Source organism: Accipiter gentilis, chromosome 22, assembly GCF_929443795.1.
Source record: "Accipiter gentilis chromosome 22, bAccGen1.1, whole genome shotgun sequence".
In the NCBI taxonomy this organism is placed as follows: Eukaryota; Metazoa; Chordata; class Aves; order Accipitriformes; family Accipitridae; genus Astur; species Astur gentilis.
In genome coordinates, this window is record NC_064901.1 from 12,513,447 (window position 1) to 12,530,446 (window position 17,000).

The 17,000-nt window shown below is 37.2% G+C and overlaps 1 protein-coding gene across 8 annotated transcripts in view; it reads right to left on the reverse strand.

The window, feature by feature from the left end:
* Nucleotides 1-2,312: 2,312 nt before the first annotated feature.
* The window catches only part of RASGRP1 (RAS guanyl releasing protein 1), a 44,379-nt gene continuing 29,691 nt past the window's right edge, over nucleotides 2,313-17,000 (reverse strand). The window contains exons 9-19 of one of the 8 annotated variants that reach the window (XR_007509204.1): nucleotides 15,033-15,308; nucleotides 13,086-13,166; nucleotides 12,364-12,468; nucleotides 11,229-11,338; nucleotides 10,664-10,808; nucleotides 9,910-9,946; nucleotides 9,153-9,299; nucleotides 6,967-7,340; nucleotides 5,208-5,529; nucleotides 4,722-4,763; nucleotides 2,313-3,142 (exon numbers count right to left, since the gene is read on the reverse strand). Coding sequence is in view for 4 of the 8 variants with exons in the window: in XM_049825933.1 (XP_049681890.1) it covers nucleotides 5,395-5,529; nucleotides 6,967-7,340; nucleotides 9,153-9,299; nucleotides 9,910-9,946; nucleotides 10,664-10,808; nucleotides 11,229-11,338; nucleotides 12,364-12,468; nucleotides 13,086-13,166; nucleotides 15,033-15,308 (1,410 nt within the window). In the remaining 4 variants the exon portion in view is untranslated. Of the gene's footprint in view, nucleotides 3,143-4,599; nucleotides 5,530-6,355; nucleotides 6,507-6,966; nucleotides 7,341-9,152; nucleotides 9,300-9,909; nucleotides 9,947-10,663; nucleotides 10,809-11,228; nucleotides 11,339-12,363; nucleotides 12,469-13,085; nucleotides 13,167-15,032; nucleotides 15,309-17,000 lie in introns of those variants that run through there. The other 7 variants (XR_007509202.1, XR_007509203.1, XM_049825933.1 and 4 more) reach the window with 7 other exon arrangements.

Sequence of the window (17,000 nt, forward strand, 5' to 3'; positions counted from 1 at the left end):
TGAAATATTAATCCAGATGATAAACTTCAGAAGTTTTTCTCCTTTTACTTCCTTTCTGATCACAGTCTGCTTGAGAATGCTGCTTGTGATGTGATAGATACAGCCTTACCCATACCTTAGGGTCCCAGCAGGCGCCTAGCACAAAAGGGCAGGAGTTTTCCTTGCTTGAACATGTTAGCTTCAATGCGAACTCTTGAAATTATGGCTGAATTTCACCCAACTGCTAGCAATGTAGTTCCTGTGCCATTTTTTTTTTTTCTATACCCCTTTCTGGCCTAAGCAGTCATCAGCCTCTGCAGTCATTATGGAGAGACCCTCATGGGTCACACGGGAGCATAGTACTGGTTTCCTTGCTTTTGAGCTTGATTTTTGCCTAATGCTCTGGAATAGCTCACAAATCGATGACATACCAAGTGAGACTGCTGGCCTTGGAGGTGAAGTGTTGGGTCAGTAAAGGAAGGGAAAGAGGAGTTTTTAACAACCAAAGCTAAATATAAAATTCTGTTTGTTCATCTCAGTGTTATTTTTTGCTACAAGTAGTTTCCAAACAGCAGTCAAGCATTTAGCTTCACTGAGGAAATAGGCTAGGAAAATCAAATGGCTTATCTACGCATAACGATTTCATCAGTCTTAAGATGTGAAGTTGCCCTGGTTTAGTTGAACTGTTGTAACTGTGTATGTGGATGTGCCTTGGTACTTTTACATGTGTCAGTTTACCCTGTTTGTAGCAAGCAGGACAGAGCTGGTTCACTTGATGGTTTACTTCATTTAGAAATGTGCCCACATGTAATTCTAACACTTAAACTATTACAATATCATATTTCACTTATATTTATGTAGACTATGTAAAAGATGGAAATTTAAATAGGTTGGAGATTGTGTTGTTTAATCTGGCCATTTCATTTTTTCTTAAATAATTCCAAAATGTGAAGCCAGTAGTTGAAAACTCAAGTAAGCACCACCACGTTTCATAGAGGTATCCTTTTCTGTCCTCTGTTGTCAGAATGTATGCTTTTACTTTATCAAAAGATGCAATAATACCATAAAAATAATTGATTTAAACCTCTTCTCAAATTTTCTATGTTTGCTTGAAAAAAAAGTATTTTCAAGAATTCTGTTGTAAGTAAAAGATTTTTCATATATATGTTTGTGTTTATTCACACTTAGTGACTATCTACCTGAATATTGTTTTGTTTGATCAAGAATTGAAAAATAGGTTGGGGGTTTTTTTCAGGATTTGAGAGACACTTTTGTTAAGAGCTGTAAACACTGAGGAATAAAGTACTGTATTTAAGTTATTTGCATCACTTTTGTGTAGCGTGATTTGGATCCACTATCATATGTTCCTAAGGAAGAATGCCTGCTGGTGACTTACTTACAATAGTGATAGAACTTGTTTTTCATTATCATAAAAAGTAACAGATACATTTTGACCAAAATGGAGAAGGCTGTAGATAACAATACAGGAAAATTTCAACGGACAGGGCATGTCACAAATACATCCCTATTACATTGTCTGGGATTACTAAGGAATCTCAGTTAAATTTTATCTTGGTTAAAAAAAAAAATAAAAATTACATAGGTCTATATGATCATTACTTTTGTCTTTACGTGAAGTAAGGAAACATCCTTCAATTACTTCTGAAGTTTTTGGGGTTTAATTTCTATAATTATGAAGTAAACCACAGTTTGTTTCATATATGCAAGACTGTACAGAAGATTTGTACAGATAGGAATTGTGTTTTCAGTAGTCTGCATTCCTTGTCTTCTTCCCTCACCTCCTTCAGATGACTGAAGATAACTGAATGAATGTTCATTACCCCATATAAAAACATATTTGAGATAAGGTATTTTGAGGTTTAGTACAAGGTAAAGCATAGCAAGTCTTTAGGGTGCTACAGTGCTGCCTGTGTAATAGCCAGCGTTAGCAGACACTACAGAAGCCTTGTTTAAACTTGGTTATCATGCTGTGAAATCTTTTCAGAATTAGCCTTCTTAACAAAAGTGAGAGACTGTGCTAATGAAGAATTTTTCTTTCTGGTACTTGGAATGAGTAGCAAAACCATGTCTGTACTTGGACTGTGTCAACCACTAAAATACTGAAAGAATAATCTGCAAATACCTAGCTTCCTAAATTTTCTCAGGCAATGTTCCAGGGCTCACAGAAGGTCAAACTAGACTAGGGACTCTGGTATTAGGTTAATCCTGCAGAAGCATCTTGCATGACAGAGTTAAGGAAGATGAATAGAGGTTGTTTAGATTTCTTTGAGATAGAAAATCAGAGTCATGAAATGCAGTTTTAATATCTTTTCTATTATAAATATTAAACAGAAATCTTACAATTTATATAAAATCTTTACAATCTGTATACTTTTTCAATCTTCTCAAACAGCATTAAACCAAAAATTTTTCAAGTTGCCATAGAGATCAGTTACAACAAAATAACAGATTGCTACTGTAACAAAAATGTATCTCCAAAAACATATAAGCTACTTTAAAGGCTGTTGTGTTTAATCTGAATTAGCCCTGCCTTGTCAATTGTGGTATTACTCAATCTATTTACTTTTATCTTTGAATGATCAGAATTCACACTTAAAAAATAAACAGGGGGTGGGGGATACTTGTTTTTTATTCCTTCCTGTATGTACATGAAACACAGCTGAGCCTAGAGAAGGAACAAAGGTGAGTGCTCTTCATTTAAATTAGCCATGACAAGATAAATTTCAGTATCAGTGTTTGCTAACACGACTTTTGAACAGCACTTAGTACTTTAATTGTATCTTTTTTCCTAGCATAAAGCAGCTTGAAGATTAATACAGATGTGAGTGATTTTTGTTCAGTAGCTTTGTCAGTTTTAGCAGTATCCCTGTAGTCAGTTTCTGCTATTAGTCTTTCATGCAGCAAAAAGGAAGTCCTGAAAAAAAATATAAGAAGGGACTACCACCATGGAGCCGGGGGGGGGGCAGGTACGGAGAGAGAGAGAGAGAGAATAGTGTAAGGGGCTTTGGGCAAACAGAACCTGAAGGTAGTTTGAGAGCTCTGAAATTCTCCAGGTATCAACTGACTTCTTTGAAGCAGGAAGTTTTCAGCACACATGAAGCGCCACATACTTGTTCTGTAAGATATTCCTGCAAACAGATCCCTTTTAAGTCGTTCAGATTGTTTACAGGAACAAGAAGACAACACAGAGAAACATTAAGTTAGCATTTAAGATTGTACAAATCTACAATCATAACTCAATTTTGAGTATCAAGTATTCAACCTAGTAACACAGTAGCCTTTGGGCCAACTTCTGATATTAGGGCATTTTCTTTTTAAATAAGGGTTTGTTCATGATCTCCACCCCCCAGCATAGGTAAAGTGTATGCGCACACACAAATTCTATTAGAATCCAGAGCTTAGACCACAAGTGAGCAGTTATCTTAGCTACGCAACAAGATTTATGAGTCTTAGGTGCTCTTTTGGGGTATTTTCAAAGTATGTGAAAATATATTCAACTTTTATTTTAGTTGTTGCAGAAACAGACTTTTATTTGCTAAATGCCTATTAGAAATACGCCTTGCTGTGGTTCCCTGAACAGAGGACATAATCAAGAAGCTTACAGAAAATGGGCAAAGCAAGTTTGCAGACATGACCTGAAAGCCATTCTGATTGCTTCATTGATCAAAGTGCAATTCCATGTTAATTGTTAATAATTCAGGTTTAGTGTATGAGGAAAAAAAAGCTGCATAATCGTCACAGCTGCTGGTTTTTGTCCTACGCATTTCAGTTATTTACAGTAAGGTAACAAAATCTACTACTACCACTACTACTACTACTATTTCCCTCCATTTGTTTTTACTTATACATGGAGAAGCAAGCACAATCCAAGTTCAAAACAAGAATTTAGAATCACTAAACTGGCAAGTAGTTTCAAGTGGACTTTTTTTATAAATAAAGCATTCATATACTTGATAATGACCATAAATTATGGATGGAACATACGTTTATACCACTCTGAACACAAAGCACACATGCTATTATAATAGGTTGACTACATTTCAATCTATAACGGACTTTAACTTACAAGGTTTGAGGAGCATTAAGTGGACTTTGTAGGTAAATACATTGAAGTCATAAGTTTCTGATGTTTAAATGTGTGATGACAAATGCCTGTTTGATAAATGCAAGCAAGTTTTATACAACTGTAAGTGTACAGATTCTCTTGGAATGCAAATGCAATTTTAAAGTCAGCTGTTCTGACAAGTAGATTTATCAGTAACTTGAAAGACTGTTTTGTTGTCTCTTAACAATATGTACACTTCGTAGCTTTAAGAAAACTAAAGTTACCTTCCTAGCACCTTTTATTGTACAAAATTTACACACATAAGACCACACTTATCTTGACTCTTTACCTAAAGTGCATGTGAAATCTAGGAGAGAGAAAATGGAGAAACCTTGGTTAGAACCAGAAGCTGTTAGGAGCTCTGGAATACAGTAACTGTTGCACTGGAATTACTGTACAGTTTCCCTCATAATATGGCCCTCAAGGTTCTACTCAACAATGGCATCCACTTTGACATGACAGAAAAATAATCAGCCTTGTCCCATATCTACCATATGTGGACAGCAAGTTATCCCTTAGGCCAAATAAGTAGGGCTAAGTGTTCCAAGCTGTGGAACAGAACACAAAAATGGAAGCAGTATTCAATATAAACTCTTTATAGTCTCATCTATTTTACCTTAACAGAGGTAAGCATTTGAGCAGCAGGACTTCTAAAGCTCTGAAAGAGGTTTAAAAAAATTGTCAGTTTATCTTAAAGTCTAAGAATCAAATAATCAAATATTAGCTTAACTACTTATTTTAATATTCTTGTTAAACTTTGGAAATAAAGATGAGAGTTTACTTCATGATTTTAATTGGTTTCAGCCACAATGAGAAGGAGTTGTTTCTCGTAATGGAATATTTCTACAGTTTTAATTAAATACTCTGCTTTATCAAACATTTGTTCCTACAAACCTGAATTTGGGCCAAATCTGAGGTGACAGAGTCTTATGAATAGCTACTTTGTCAGAACACTTGTAGAGTAAGGTGTGCTGCTGGCAGCCAAGTCACTGGGGAATCCACATGGTCTTCATCATGAACAGAAACTCCAGCAACAATGTCACTCCTTTTAAAAGCAAACCCAGAAAATACTATTTTCATTGCACACATAATGCTAAATTACCTTAAGTCAAAGGAATGGATTTGTACATTTGGGAGTGTATGTTTAATATGGAAATGGGTTGAGTAAAGAGAGTATTTCTGTATAACATCCTTCAGACTCCCTTTCCAGTTCACGTGTTAAAAGCAGCTTTATCACAACCCCTCCTTCAGTCTTACATTCTTCCATAGGAGATTTCCTCTCTTGTCTGCTAGGAGCAGTCTCTGTGTTGTGGGTTGTCGACTACATGGTTTCTTCTCTGGATTGTGAGAGATTCAATTGTTTTATGTGCCTGTTCCAGTTGGATCTTTAAACCTTCATTGTCTGCCTTCAGAATATTTCTTTCCTAAACAAACAAACAAAAAATAGAGAATGGTATTTCATTTTGAATTTGTTTCAGGACTCTTGGGTTGTATGTTTAGGTTGACTGACATAAACGTAAGTAGCTCTTATCAGTGGAACAGAACCAGTAACATTTGAACGTTTCAATAGTCACTGGTCTATCCTTTGTGTATACTTTTAAAACTTTGAAGCAGCTGGTATCTGATGTCATGTCCACAACCTGCATTTATGCACCCTCCACTGCTCCTCTCATAGCAGCAGTAATCTAGGGGAAACAAGAACACAGCTCACACTTTACTGCTCTACTAATGCAGAAACTGATGTACAATAATCTAAGACATTAATTTATAACATCAGTTGCTGTTCAGTAATTGAGGTCAGGATCTGTTGGGGGAGCAAGGAGAAGCGTAAATTGTGGGACTCACATGAATGGGACATTTTAAAGAACCAGTTCTTACAAGTACATCCACACTTCACATCCTTGTCTATACTGAATGTACTGTTGACTGAAGAGAATTGGTCTGTACTGGAAAACTCTTGCTTATTGTCTTAATCTCTGTCTTAATAAACCAATCATCTTTCATAAAAGATGAGCTCATTTTATCAACAACGAAGGATACTTTGAAGTTACACTGATCATTCTAAGATCAGGCTGTGATCCTGTTGTTGGACTGCTTTCATGTTGATCCATCTCAGAATAGCAATAGTAATGAGTAAAGTATGAAAATAAGTCCGCCTTTGTTTCTCATATCTAGATCCATCTATCAGCTGCATTGTTGATATTGTGATAGTCTCTTTAATCGGTCTGTAAAGGTGGTGTTTCTACAAACCTGAATTTGGGCCAAATCTGAGGTGACACAGCCTTATGAATAGCTACTTTGTCAGAACACTTGTAGAGCAAGGTGAGCCACAACTGGGCTGATGCAGGTGAAATCTAGCAAGAGGCATCCTGTCTGTTCACACAGCAAAATTTCTTGGTAACTTAAAGTTATCAAAAAAAAAAAGAAGGGATTTACTGTCAGTTGAACAAAAGCAGAGCTCCGCACCCTCCCCACCCCATGTATTCTGTCTCTTAGGGAAGCAGAGGCCACCAAAAGCAGGAAGAAATTTGGGACTGTTACGGAGTTCCATCCTGTTCTAAGTGATTGGATTATGTTACATTCGTGCCTGTCACTTTTAAGACTGACAGGGATCAGTGTAATCATAATAAGGGCTTCAAAATTTATTTCTTAAGCCCTATGCTAGTACTAAAATTTATGCTTGAAGTGAAGCATTGCTGGAGTAAAAGTGGGTAAGAATTTATGATGCCACTCACAGATTGTTCTGGCAATTAATTACCCTAGAGTAAGGTCACACCTTCCCACCCAGCCACTACCCTACACCCTCCAACCACTTTATGGTACTGTTGTGTAAAATAGAATTTGTTTCATCATGTCTGTACCTGCTCAAGTTCCTGGTATGAGGGTTTACAGCTGTGATGCTCCTCCTTCATTTTCTGGCTGGAGTCCTTGTTTTCCCATTTAACATATGCCTTTTTGCGGCCTAGAATGGGGCTTGGACGTGGGGATGGTGGAGCTGCCTGGAGATAAGGATTTTCTGGCATCCTATGTTCTTTCTTCTCTGTCTGCCTACGAGATACATCACCAGCCAGCGGTACATGATCAGTCTGTGTACCTTTATGAACCACAGCTGGTTTCAGTCTCACTGAGATTTTCTGAGCTGAGGAACCCATGAGCATAATGGTTCGGTCCTTGCTGTCTTCATTGTGTTCCACTACTTCTCCATTAGGAAATGTGAACGGTCCTTCTTCTTGTCCTGTAGAATATATATGTAGTAATTTCAGTCAAGATCTTATCCCAGGAAAAGAGAAACAGGAAGCACAGTAATTAAATGTGATTTTAATAAATAAACCAACATTTATTCTTTATTGATTTTACATTCATCGCTCTCCAAAATAGGTGTCACTGGAGGTTTCTCAATGTTGTGTCTCTTGTAACAACTGTTTGCCTTGTCTCAGTAACATAAATATGGATCAGTAAGAGGAAAACAGGTGTGCCACCAAGGTCAGCTAAAGAAAAACTTCTAGATGGCTAAGAGGTCTTATGTAGACCATTGATCTTAGTGATTGGGCTGGAAGATTAAACCCACGTGTTAGTTCAGCATTATCACAACTTGCAGCTGTAAGATACAACTCATCTCACGCATTTTATAAAGGTGAAATAACAATGGCTTTAGTTTTACACTGTTTTTCTATAGGTTATCCTAAAATACTTTTGCTTTTGCAGTTAAAAGTAAAAACTGGGGTGGGGGGAACCACAATGTTGGAAGCAGCGGGCAAGAGATGTGATTAAAGGATTTAAAAAGACCTTTTTCAGATAAAGTAATTTCTGTTGGGAAGAAAACAAAATGAGACTGAATGTTCAAACACTTGAGGAGAAAGAACAAAGTCAGTCCAGTAGCTGCTGCAGGCTCTGGGGAATTAAATGAGAATATAGATGAACAGATGAGGCTTACACCTTCAACCTAGATCTGAATTCTCATTCTTCAGCATGATGTAGTGCTGAGAGGTACCACGTTCTGGCACACTAGGTGATGATGGGGCAACACACTACAGTTCAATCTCTTTATAAGCGTGACATCCTACAAGGTGGTTATTATGCAGTGCTTCAGCCATTGCAGGTGCAATCATAGAGATGCACATGGTCAGTTATCAAGGGAAACTGGCTGCATTGTGCTCTATATAAATGCTAATAGGAAGCCTAAGATGGATTGCAGCAGTATGAATCTTAAATATAACACAAAAGATTGATATCAAAGTGGCAAGAAATAGATTTGAAGAATGTTAGATACAGGCAAAGAGCAGGGGAGAAATTCAAAGAAAGTGAGTATGGAGAGATTTGGAACATCAAAAGAAAAGCAAAACAAAAGTAGCCTGAGGTTTTATTCAAGGACAACACTTCCTCCTTTGGAGGCCCACATGGTAATACACAATATGAAAAATTTATACAGTTTGTTTGATATAAGGGGAAAAGAACAGAGAAGTGTAATTTTTCATTTCTAATTAAATGAAAGATGAATGGACAAAGAGGAGTTGTAGATTCAACTACTGAAGTGGGAAAAAATAAACACAATTAGCTCTTGGTTTTCCTAGCACACAGATACGTAAGTAAACTGAATTTATAAACTCCAGATTGAAATCTGAGTCAGAACTGTAGCAATGCAGTAGTCCCTTAATGTGACAATGGTAAAAACTGGAGTGTACTAAGACCTGCTTGTCACAAAGTGAGAGAGTTAAGGGAACCTGTCAGCTGCTCAGTTCATATCATCTAGTTCTCATGAGAGTCTGGCAGAAGATTTACTCAGTTTTCGTAGAATTTGTGCACCATACGTTGTGTAGTGTGACAAGTGATCTCCCAGAAAGGGAGTCCTTACTTATTCAGACTAGAACTGGAATGGTGTTGCTTGGTGCAGGCTCACTTAGACCTGTTCCTAGTTTGTATGTTGATAAATCACTGCAGTTAACTAACAAAACCTAAAACGATGCTCTACAACTCATTGCTTTAAAAGAAAGGAGCAAAGAAAAGATTATCTACATCTTTTAATCTTTTTACTGTGATCTTTTCTCACCATGGAATTGCTCTTTGACTCCTACTGGGCAGAGGCTTGAAGCAAGAGCCGATGTTGGGCTGTTGTCTGCAACTGAAGTTTTGGGTCTTCGCTTGCACTCTATCACAACCAGGTCTTTGCATTGCTTGTGACAGTTCATTCCACAGTCTGTAAACAAAACAAAGTTTACATGATTCCGTGGCTCTGTTGTAGCATCTAAGATCAGCTTTCATGCTATGTTGCCTCCCTAAGAAGCAAGAAAGCTTCTTTGGTGTTCTCTACATGCATTACCTGTTACAACATACATCTGGTAAACAGAGCAACAACATCCCTTTGCTATATACATCTCAAACTCCTTTTCACTGTGAAAATACAAAACGGCAACATTCAGTTGCAACAGTGTTCTGACTGTAAGAGTTGCAAAGAAAGCAAATACCTGTATGAGGAAGAAAAACTCTGCAAAATACATGTTGTGAATGTGCTGCACGGTTTTCACAGTGTTGGTGTTTGCCCCCTTTGGAATAGAAGGGGTTTGTTCCCAAACCCTCTTGAATTCAGTTATGTTTTGCAAAGGGTTACAGCTATCAGGTTTTAGTGCCTTCATCTTTGCATTTGTTCTGGACCATATGTCTGTCATACTGTTCTTGAATCAGTCTTCTCCTCCCTCAGAGGTCAGATTAAATAGGTCCATAGACACAGCAATTGATCTCAGGATGATCAGCTTTTTTGTCATTCACCATCAATTATAGATTAAAATTAAAAGTATAAAGTACCTTACCTTTGCATCTGTATCCTTGTTTAATGACTCCCCATAGCTGAAATTCAAACAGAAAGACTATGTATTAAAATATTTCTCTGCACATTTGATACCTCCAGATATAAAAATCCACTAAAAGCTCCGCTCACTTTTAAGATCTGAACATCTGCAGAATATCTTGGGTTTCTACCCTTTTAATGGTGAGGTCAAGATATGAACTATTTACCTCTTTAGCATACAGTAAACATATTTTATGTGTGTTCCTCAGTCACAAACAAAATACCTTAAGCTAGTCTCTAATGAATATATCAGCAGATCTGACAGCCCCAGAGAAGTTGTGGAGCTGAAGTAGATGGGAGAATTCTATCTCAGCACTCTTGTTTGATCCCAGCTAAACTGGGGATTGGTAGGACAGTCAGTTTTACTAGATCTTTCTGTGCCACAGGCAGGGGGCATGTCATGTCTGTACCAGGACATGCGTTCTAACAGCCCCATGGAGTGGAAGGCTCTGGATTTGGAAGTCTTGCCTGAGAAGGTGTTTGGTGACACAACCAGACACCACAAGGTAGGAGCCATGTTTAAACAGGGAATAGTGGTGCCAAGAAGGGCGTAAAGAGGACCTTAAATAGCTACACAGGCAGAAGCTTGCTGTCCTATATAGCTTCACTGGCGTTTTATATACATCCATTTCTGTATATGACATATGGTGATTATGAGGTAAAAAAAGGCATTATTCCAAACAATGTTAACATAATATACTAAAAAGTAAGCTTACAAATCCAGCACAGTTGTCGCAGAAAGTAGGCCTTAAGTAAGTGGTCTCTTGGAAGTTGTGAGAAAAGCCAAGTCCTAATTTGGAGTAGATTGAGCTAGCCCTCATAAAGTAAGCTGTTATTTCATCCCTGCTAATCAGACCTTCCCTGGAAATAAACAAGAAAAGTTGTTTGTGAGACATACATTTTTCTTAAAAGCATAAGGAGAATTAAACATCTCTTCGCAATTTAAAATGTCAATAGTTTCATGGGCCAAAAACTACAGTGATCTCAGTAATCTTGTCAACTGCTCCCAAAGTATACTGAATATTGTTCCAAAAAAATGTTTCTTTTTCTAAGATCTGTTCTTCTTCTACATCAGCCTGATTACCACTGCTGTAAGCTCATGAAGATGTCATTCACAATACGTTCAGAAGATGCTTTTGTCAGTTATGTTTTCACTTCTATTTGTGGGTGAAGAGGATGATTTTACCATACTTATAACAGAAATAAAATTTAAACACAAAAACCCCAAAACCCCTCCCAAAACAGATGCTATAAAGTTGATAAGCAGAACTAGGTACTCACCAGTCCTTAGCCATTACACAAAATGAGAATGGAAAACTGGCAGCTATCTTTTCAAATTCTTCCTGGGAAATGTATCCATCCTGATCATGGTCATAGTTTTTGAAGACAGACTGTGGAAGGTAATAGTAGAATAGTTTATAATGAGTATGAGCTGAATTACCATTTTAGAAAGTCTCCACAATATTTATGGATTTCCTCTCCCACTTTCTCCCAGTTTCTATTAAACAGTGCAGTCTAACTACTAAAGCAGCATTACAATTTCTTGATTTGTAGCAAAATGTAGATAAGTCAACATAGGCTGGACTAAATGCTTCACTACACAATGACAGCTATTTTTCAGTTTTGCTTTAATATCATTATGTCCAGGCATACATATACAACTTGTACTAATGCTCTCAATTAGCCCTCCCAGTGATGATCTCTGTAGCTGAATCAGTGTAGCTGCCTAGCTTATTTCATCAGGTCAGTATTATGTGAAAAATAGTTATATGACAGAATTGTCATGTAGACACCTATTTCCACTTGTGGAACATTACTGTTTGTCTCTGGCCCTAAGGCAAGGAGCATACCTAAGCCAAATTTAGAAATATATTCCAAAACGACATGTATCAAAGGATACCTAGCAATATCATAAGTGTTTAAAAGGAAAAGAGATGAAGCAGGGATGCAAGACAAACTCTTACCCTCTCTCTCTCCCCATCAGTTTTGGAATCAATCACCTGAGCTTACTTGATGGTTTCCAGTAAAGCAGGTGACCCAAAAGAGAGAGAAAAAGCAATGGCTGCTAGTAACAAAGCCATTGAGGGGCCCACTTTCAGACTCCACGAAACATGATTTTGGAGTCCCTGATAGAAATGGACTCCCTGGCTCCTTGGAAGAATGACTCTGGAAGTATACAAACCAGCATTCACACTCCCCAGTGGCTCCTTAGGCATTTAAGGAATTTCCTTGCATGCCTCACAGGCTGCTGCTGTTATTTACAGCTACACAGAAATATCTATTTGTGAGGATGGAAGTGCTTACAAACTCAGCACAGCTCAATGTGTCCACTAATTCTTCCCTTCTTTGTATCTTCTCATACCTAGAGATTAAGGCTACAACTGATATGTAAGGTAAATGGGCCAACCATACTTACATCTACCATCCTCTGAACATGTTTGCTGATGGTTTTTGGATCAGGTTTGGGGGCTACTCCTGAGGCCCAGTCTGCAACTACTGGTGGTCTGGAAGGTGTCAAAGGCTAGAATAAATTGAATGGAACTTCATTAGTACCACATGGAAAGATTTTCGTTATTACACTTCTTTCGTTTGTGACAGTGAACTATGTGATACAGGACTGCAAAAATGGCCTGTTGGACCCAACAGGATACTTTTGATAATTACATGGTACTTCAGAGGAAGCTCTTCCCTGAACTGTCCAAAACAGTGGTCATTCCTTAAATTGTCACAGTTCACTGACAGCCCTGTAAATTCACTGTCTTTTCTGTATTTATAAAACAGGAACAAAACTACAGTATAATACTCATGGGTTTCATCATTTGAATCACATCAGAATTCTTCATTTTAAAGAATCAGTATCAGTTTCCAAGATTGAGCCTGATGTCATGCCTCTACACAAGTAACTACATTTGTGTTTGTGTTCATATTATAAAACCTGATATGGTATAAACTCTCCCATATATTCTAGCTTAGGCTTCATCATCAACCAGACAATTTATGCTTTAACAGATTCTGCTCAGTCTGTAAAGCTAAAGTGTTTTCAATTTAGCATATAATAAAATAAAATGAATGCAAGGGATAAAAGTTGCATTGCTCATCAAAAAAATCTTTTTGTTAAGAATCTGTAAAGGCCCTTACAGCAGCTCGGTGACTTCGTGGTTCTCGTGCATATGAAAGCTCATAAATTTCATCTTCTGTGTAGTAAAGATCAAGGGACAGCTGAAAACAAACACATTAGTTTAAGCCCAAAAGAGTCACTGCTACTTGATAAACTTGCTTGTGGCATGCATCAGTATTTTTTGGTGGATTAACTTTTAATTTAGGTTGCACCTAGAAAAAATGCATTTGAGCCGCACAGGTGTTCACAGTGATTTGAAAGGGGTACATTTCTAAATTCCAGACTATTATTGCCATTATCTGGAAATCTGTAACATTGCACAGCTACAGTCATTAGCACAGTAAGTGACTGTAGGCATAATTAGCAGTCAGTTAATAAGTAACTTGCAAAAAACTGTTACTCCCATAATATTCAAGTGATCTATCATGCAACAAAGCACAAAAGCACCGTTCCAATGAAACTGTCCACTAACTCAAATTCTCAGAAAACTCTTGTTTAAACATGTCCTATTTATCCAATCCAGCTGTGAACACATTGAACTAAGAAGGATGTGATGAGGATAAAAAATGGACTTGCATATATTTAGTGAGAACCTTTAGCTGTCAACAGCAGTTATGTAAAGCAAGAAACATTACACCTGGGTAAGTAAAGGAATTTGAAAAAATTATCAAATTTAAACCTTTGATTTTGCATGTGTCCTGGAAAATAGTATAGCAAATATTTTATGGACTGGAAACAAATTTCAAGCTAAGATTGAAGACAGGTAACATGACAATTTTTGAATATTTACATGATAATATTCACACTAGATGTGACTGAATAGAAAAGCTAGATATAAATGTGTTTACAAGCCTCAATCCATAGCAAGTCCAAAGCAAATATAAACTTAGAGAGCCAAGATTGCGGCGTACATATGGATATACATTAAGAAACCAAAATACGCTGTTTTATCCAATTAATAACTTTACTGAAACTGCAGATATGCAATAACTTTCTTGTGAACAACTGCAAGAATTACTGCTGTAGTCATAATAGCGAACAATTTTAGATTATTGGGGAAATCTAAAGTAGTTTCAGACACTCAATACCCAAAAGTCCAAATGTTACAATACCTCTATGAATTATTAACTTATGTATGTAATTATTAATACCTCTTCAAACTGATTTGCCTGCTAATGGGAAGCATATGACTAAAGGCAACAGAAGGAGAAAGACTGTTGGAAAAATGTGGAAGCAGCCTATCTAGTTTTTCCAAGCTGAGGTACTTGTTAAGGCCAAACAAAACTGAGAAACAAGAAAGGTAGATTTACTATTTTAATAAAAGGTAGTATTTTAACTTACTAGGAGAAGCTAAAACTATTGTTGTAACATAGGTCCTAGGTAGTATCAATTTTGTTAGTAATGTGGCACTGACTAGATATGACTGGAAGAGTAACACAACTATATTTGACTAACATTTATGTCAGACAGGTTTTTAGTACCAGAAGAAACTTGGCTAGAAATATGTTATGTTAACCTTACACATCTTGAGGGACTGAACTTTTAGAAATGAAAGTTTGTGTGTTCAACACAAGAAAGCTCTGTATGCAATCCTCTGCCTCCAAGGTGCATCTAAGGAAGCTTTCTACCTTTCTCCCTATTTAGACGTAATCAGCGGAAGATTCAGTGTGCTTCCTTAGTGAAAGTACAGAGAGAATCCATACTACTATAGCGAAGCAGAAACATTTCCTTCCCTTACAGAAATAATTGGAAGCATACTGCTGAACTGGTACCTCATCCTTGCTGCCAGATAAATCAGTATCGCTAACTTTTTCTCTTCTATTATTGTACATTTCCTTAAGGGGAAAAAAAAAAAGAATCTTACTATATTATGTATTTATAGTTAATGGAATTCTCTACTTAGTAGTTTGACAGATATATGAAATTATTTTTTAAATGGAGGTATTTATCTCATCTAACAGACTTACTGTAAGCAAATGAACAAGGTCCATATTGGCCTCCAGGGGAAGTGGCATTTCCTGGAGTTGTATCAGCTCATTTATATGGTTATACAGAGAGTATAGTTTGTATATGTTAATTTTTTTGTCCTCCAAGTAGTCTGGCATGCCCTCATAAAGTGATATCAAGTCTTTCAGGTGGACACCAAGGATTGGGATCTTAAAGTTACTGCACTCGTTATAGGCACGTCGGTAACTATCGTAATTTCTGTAAGATGAAAGCAGTTCTGTCATTTCATTAAACACCTAAAAACAAAAAGAAAACAAAAAAATCAAAATCGGTTACTGGTTTTGTTCTAGTCATACAGAAGAAGAATTTCCCGTGTTTTGTTAAGGGTTTACTCACAGATGACTCTTGAAATGGATTTTAAAACTTTAGGCTTCAAATGAAATTTAGGTATTCACCTCACCTAATTTAACTATCTGTAATATGTAATTATAGATAGTTAATCTACAGCCTAATCTATAATGCTGGTCTTCCTACATTCCTTATTTAGTCAATGAAAAGAAATAGGATCCTCTCAAATCAAGGGTACGTGTATGCCGTTAATGCATAAGCACAGCACAAGCTCTCTGACCTTCATAAAAGCAACCATCTTCACCTTCAAATGTGGAATGCACTTCTCTGGCCTCCAGCTCACCATCTGGAATTGCTGGAATTGGAAAGACCTGGCTGAGAAACCCCGCGTTGTGCTATGGTCCCATCACAGCGTGACCAGAAGTCCTATTACAGTTCAAGGTGGCACATCTGTGCTTATAAGAAAACTTTTTTCCCATGAAAATGAAGAACAAACAATATATTGGACTTGTAAAGGCCAAATTAATCTTAAGTCTAGCAGTATAAATATTTCCCTTGTTTAAAACTATACAGGTGCAAAGCTGACTCAACACTATAAAATCAACAGACCAATGTTTTCTTGCAGAAGTTCCTAACCCCTTGATTTTTAACCTTTACAAACTGTTTTACAGTTAAACTTTAAAGTGTGCTCCCAATTCATTAATTACCAGCTTTTTTTTAGCTGCTTTCTCTTAGCACTTGTATACAATTTCTTGATGCAAAAAGTTATTCGAATGATGGACTCATATGCAGTCCACTCCTCATAATGACAAAATTTGTAAAACAGCATGCTTCTAAAATAAGCTTGCTAACTGGTTTTATAGATCCTTGCCCTGGTTTTGGCTGGGACAGAGTTAATTTTCTTTCTAGTAGCTGGTATAGTGTTATGTTTTGGGTTCAGTATGAGAGAAATGTTGATAACACACTGATGTTTTCAGTTGTTGCTAAGTAGTGCTTATACTAAGTCAAGGATTTTCCAGCTTCTCATGTCCAGCCAGCAAGAAGGCTGGAGGGGCACAAAAACCTGGGAGGGAACACAGCCATGACAGCTGACCCAAACTGGCCAAAGGAATATTCCATTCTATGTGACATCATGCCCAGTATATAAACTGGGGGGAGTTGTCTGGGGGGTGGAACACTGCTCAGGAACTAACTGGGCATTTGTCAGCAAGCGGTGAGCAACTGCATTCTGCATAACTTGTTTTGAATATTCCAATTCTTTTATTATTATTATTATTGTAATTTTTTCATAATCTTTTTTTTTTTTTTTCCTTTCTGTCCTATTAAACTGTCCTTATCTCAACCCACAAGTTTTACTTTTTTCCCCGATTCTCTCCCCAGTCCCACTGGGTTAGGAGGGAGGGAGCGAGTGGCTGCGTGGTGCTTAGTTGCTGGCTGGGGTTAAACCACGACAATCCTGAGAGCTGCAACCATTATCAGTGGGAAGTCATATTTCTGGTCTACACTCCAGGTATGCACTGTTCATTCAAGCTGATTGTACTGTGATAAAATCAGGTTCATTAGATACCTGTCTTTCAGACCCCAAACAAGATAAAATAATAAAGCATATTAGTCTCATAAGAAGCCATTTCATTGCTAGA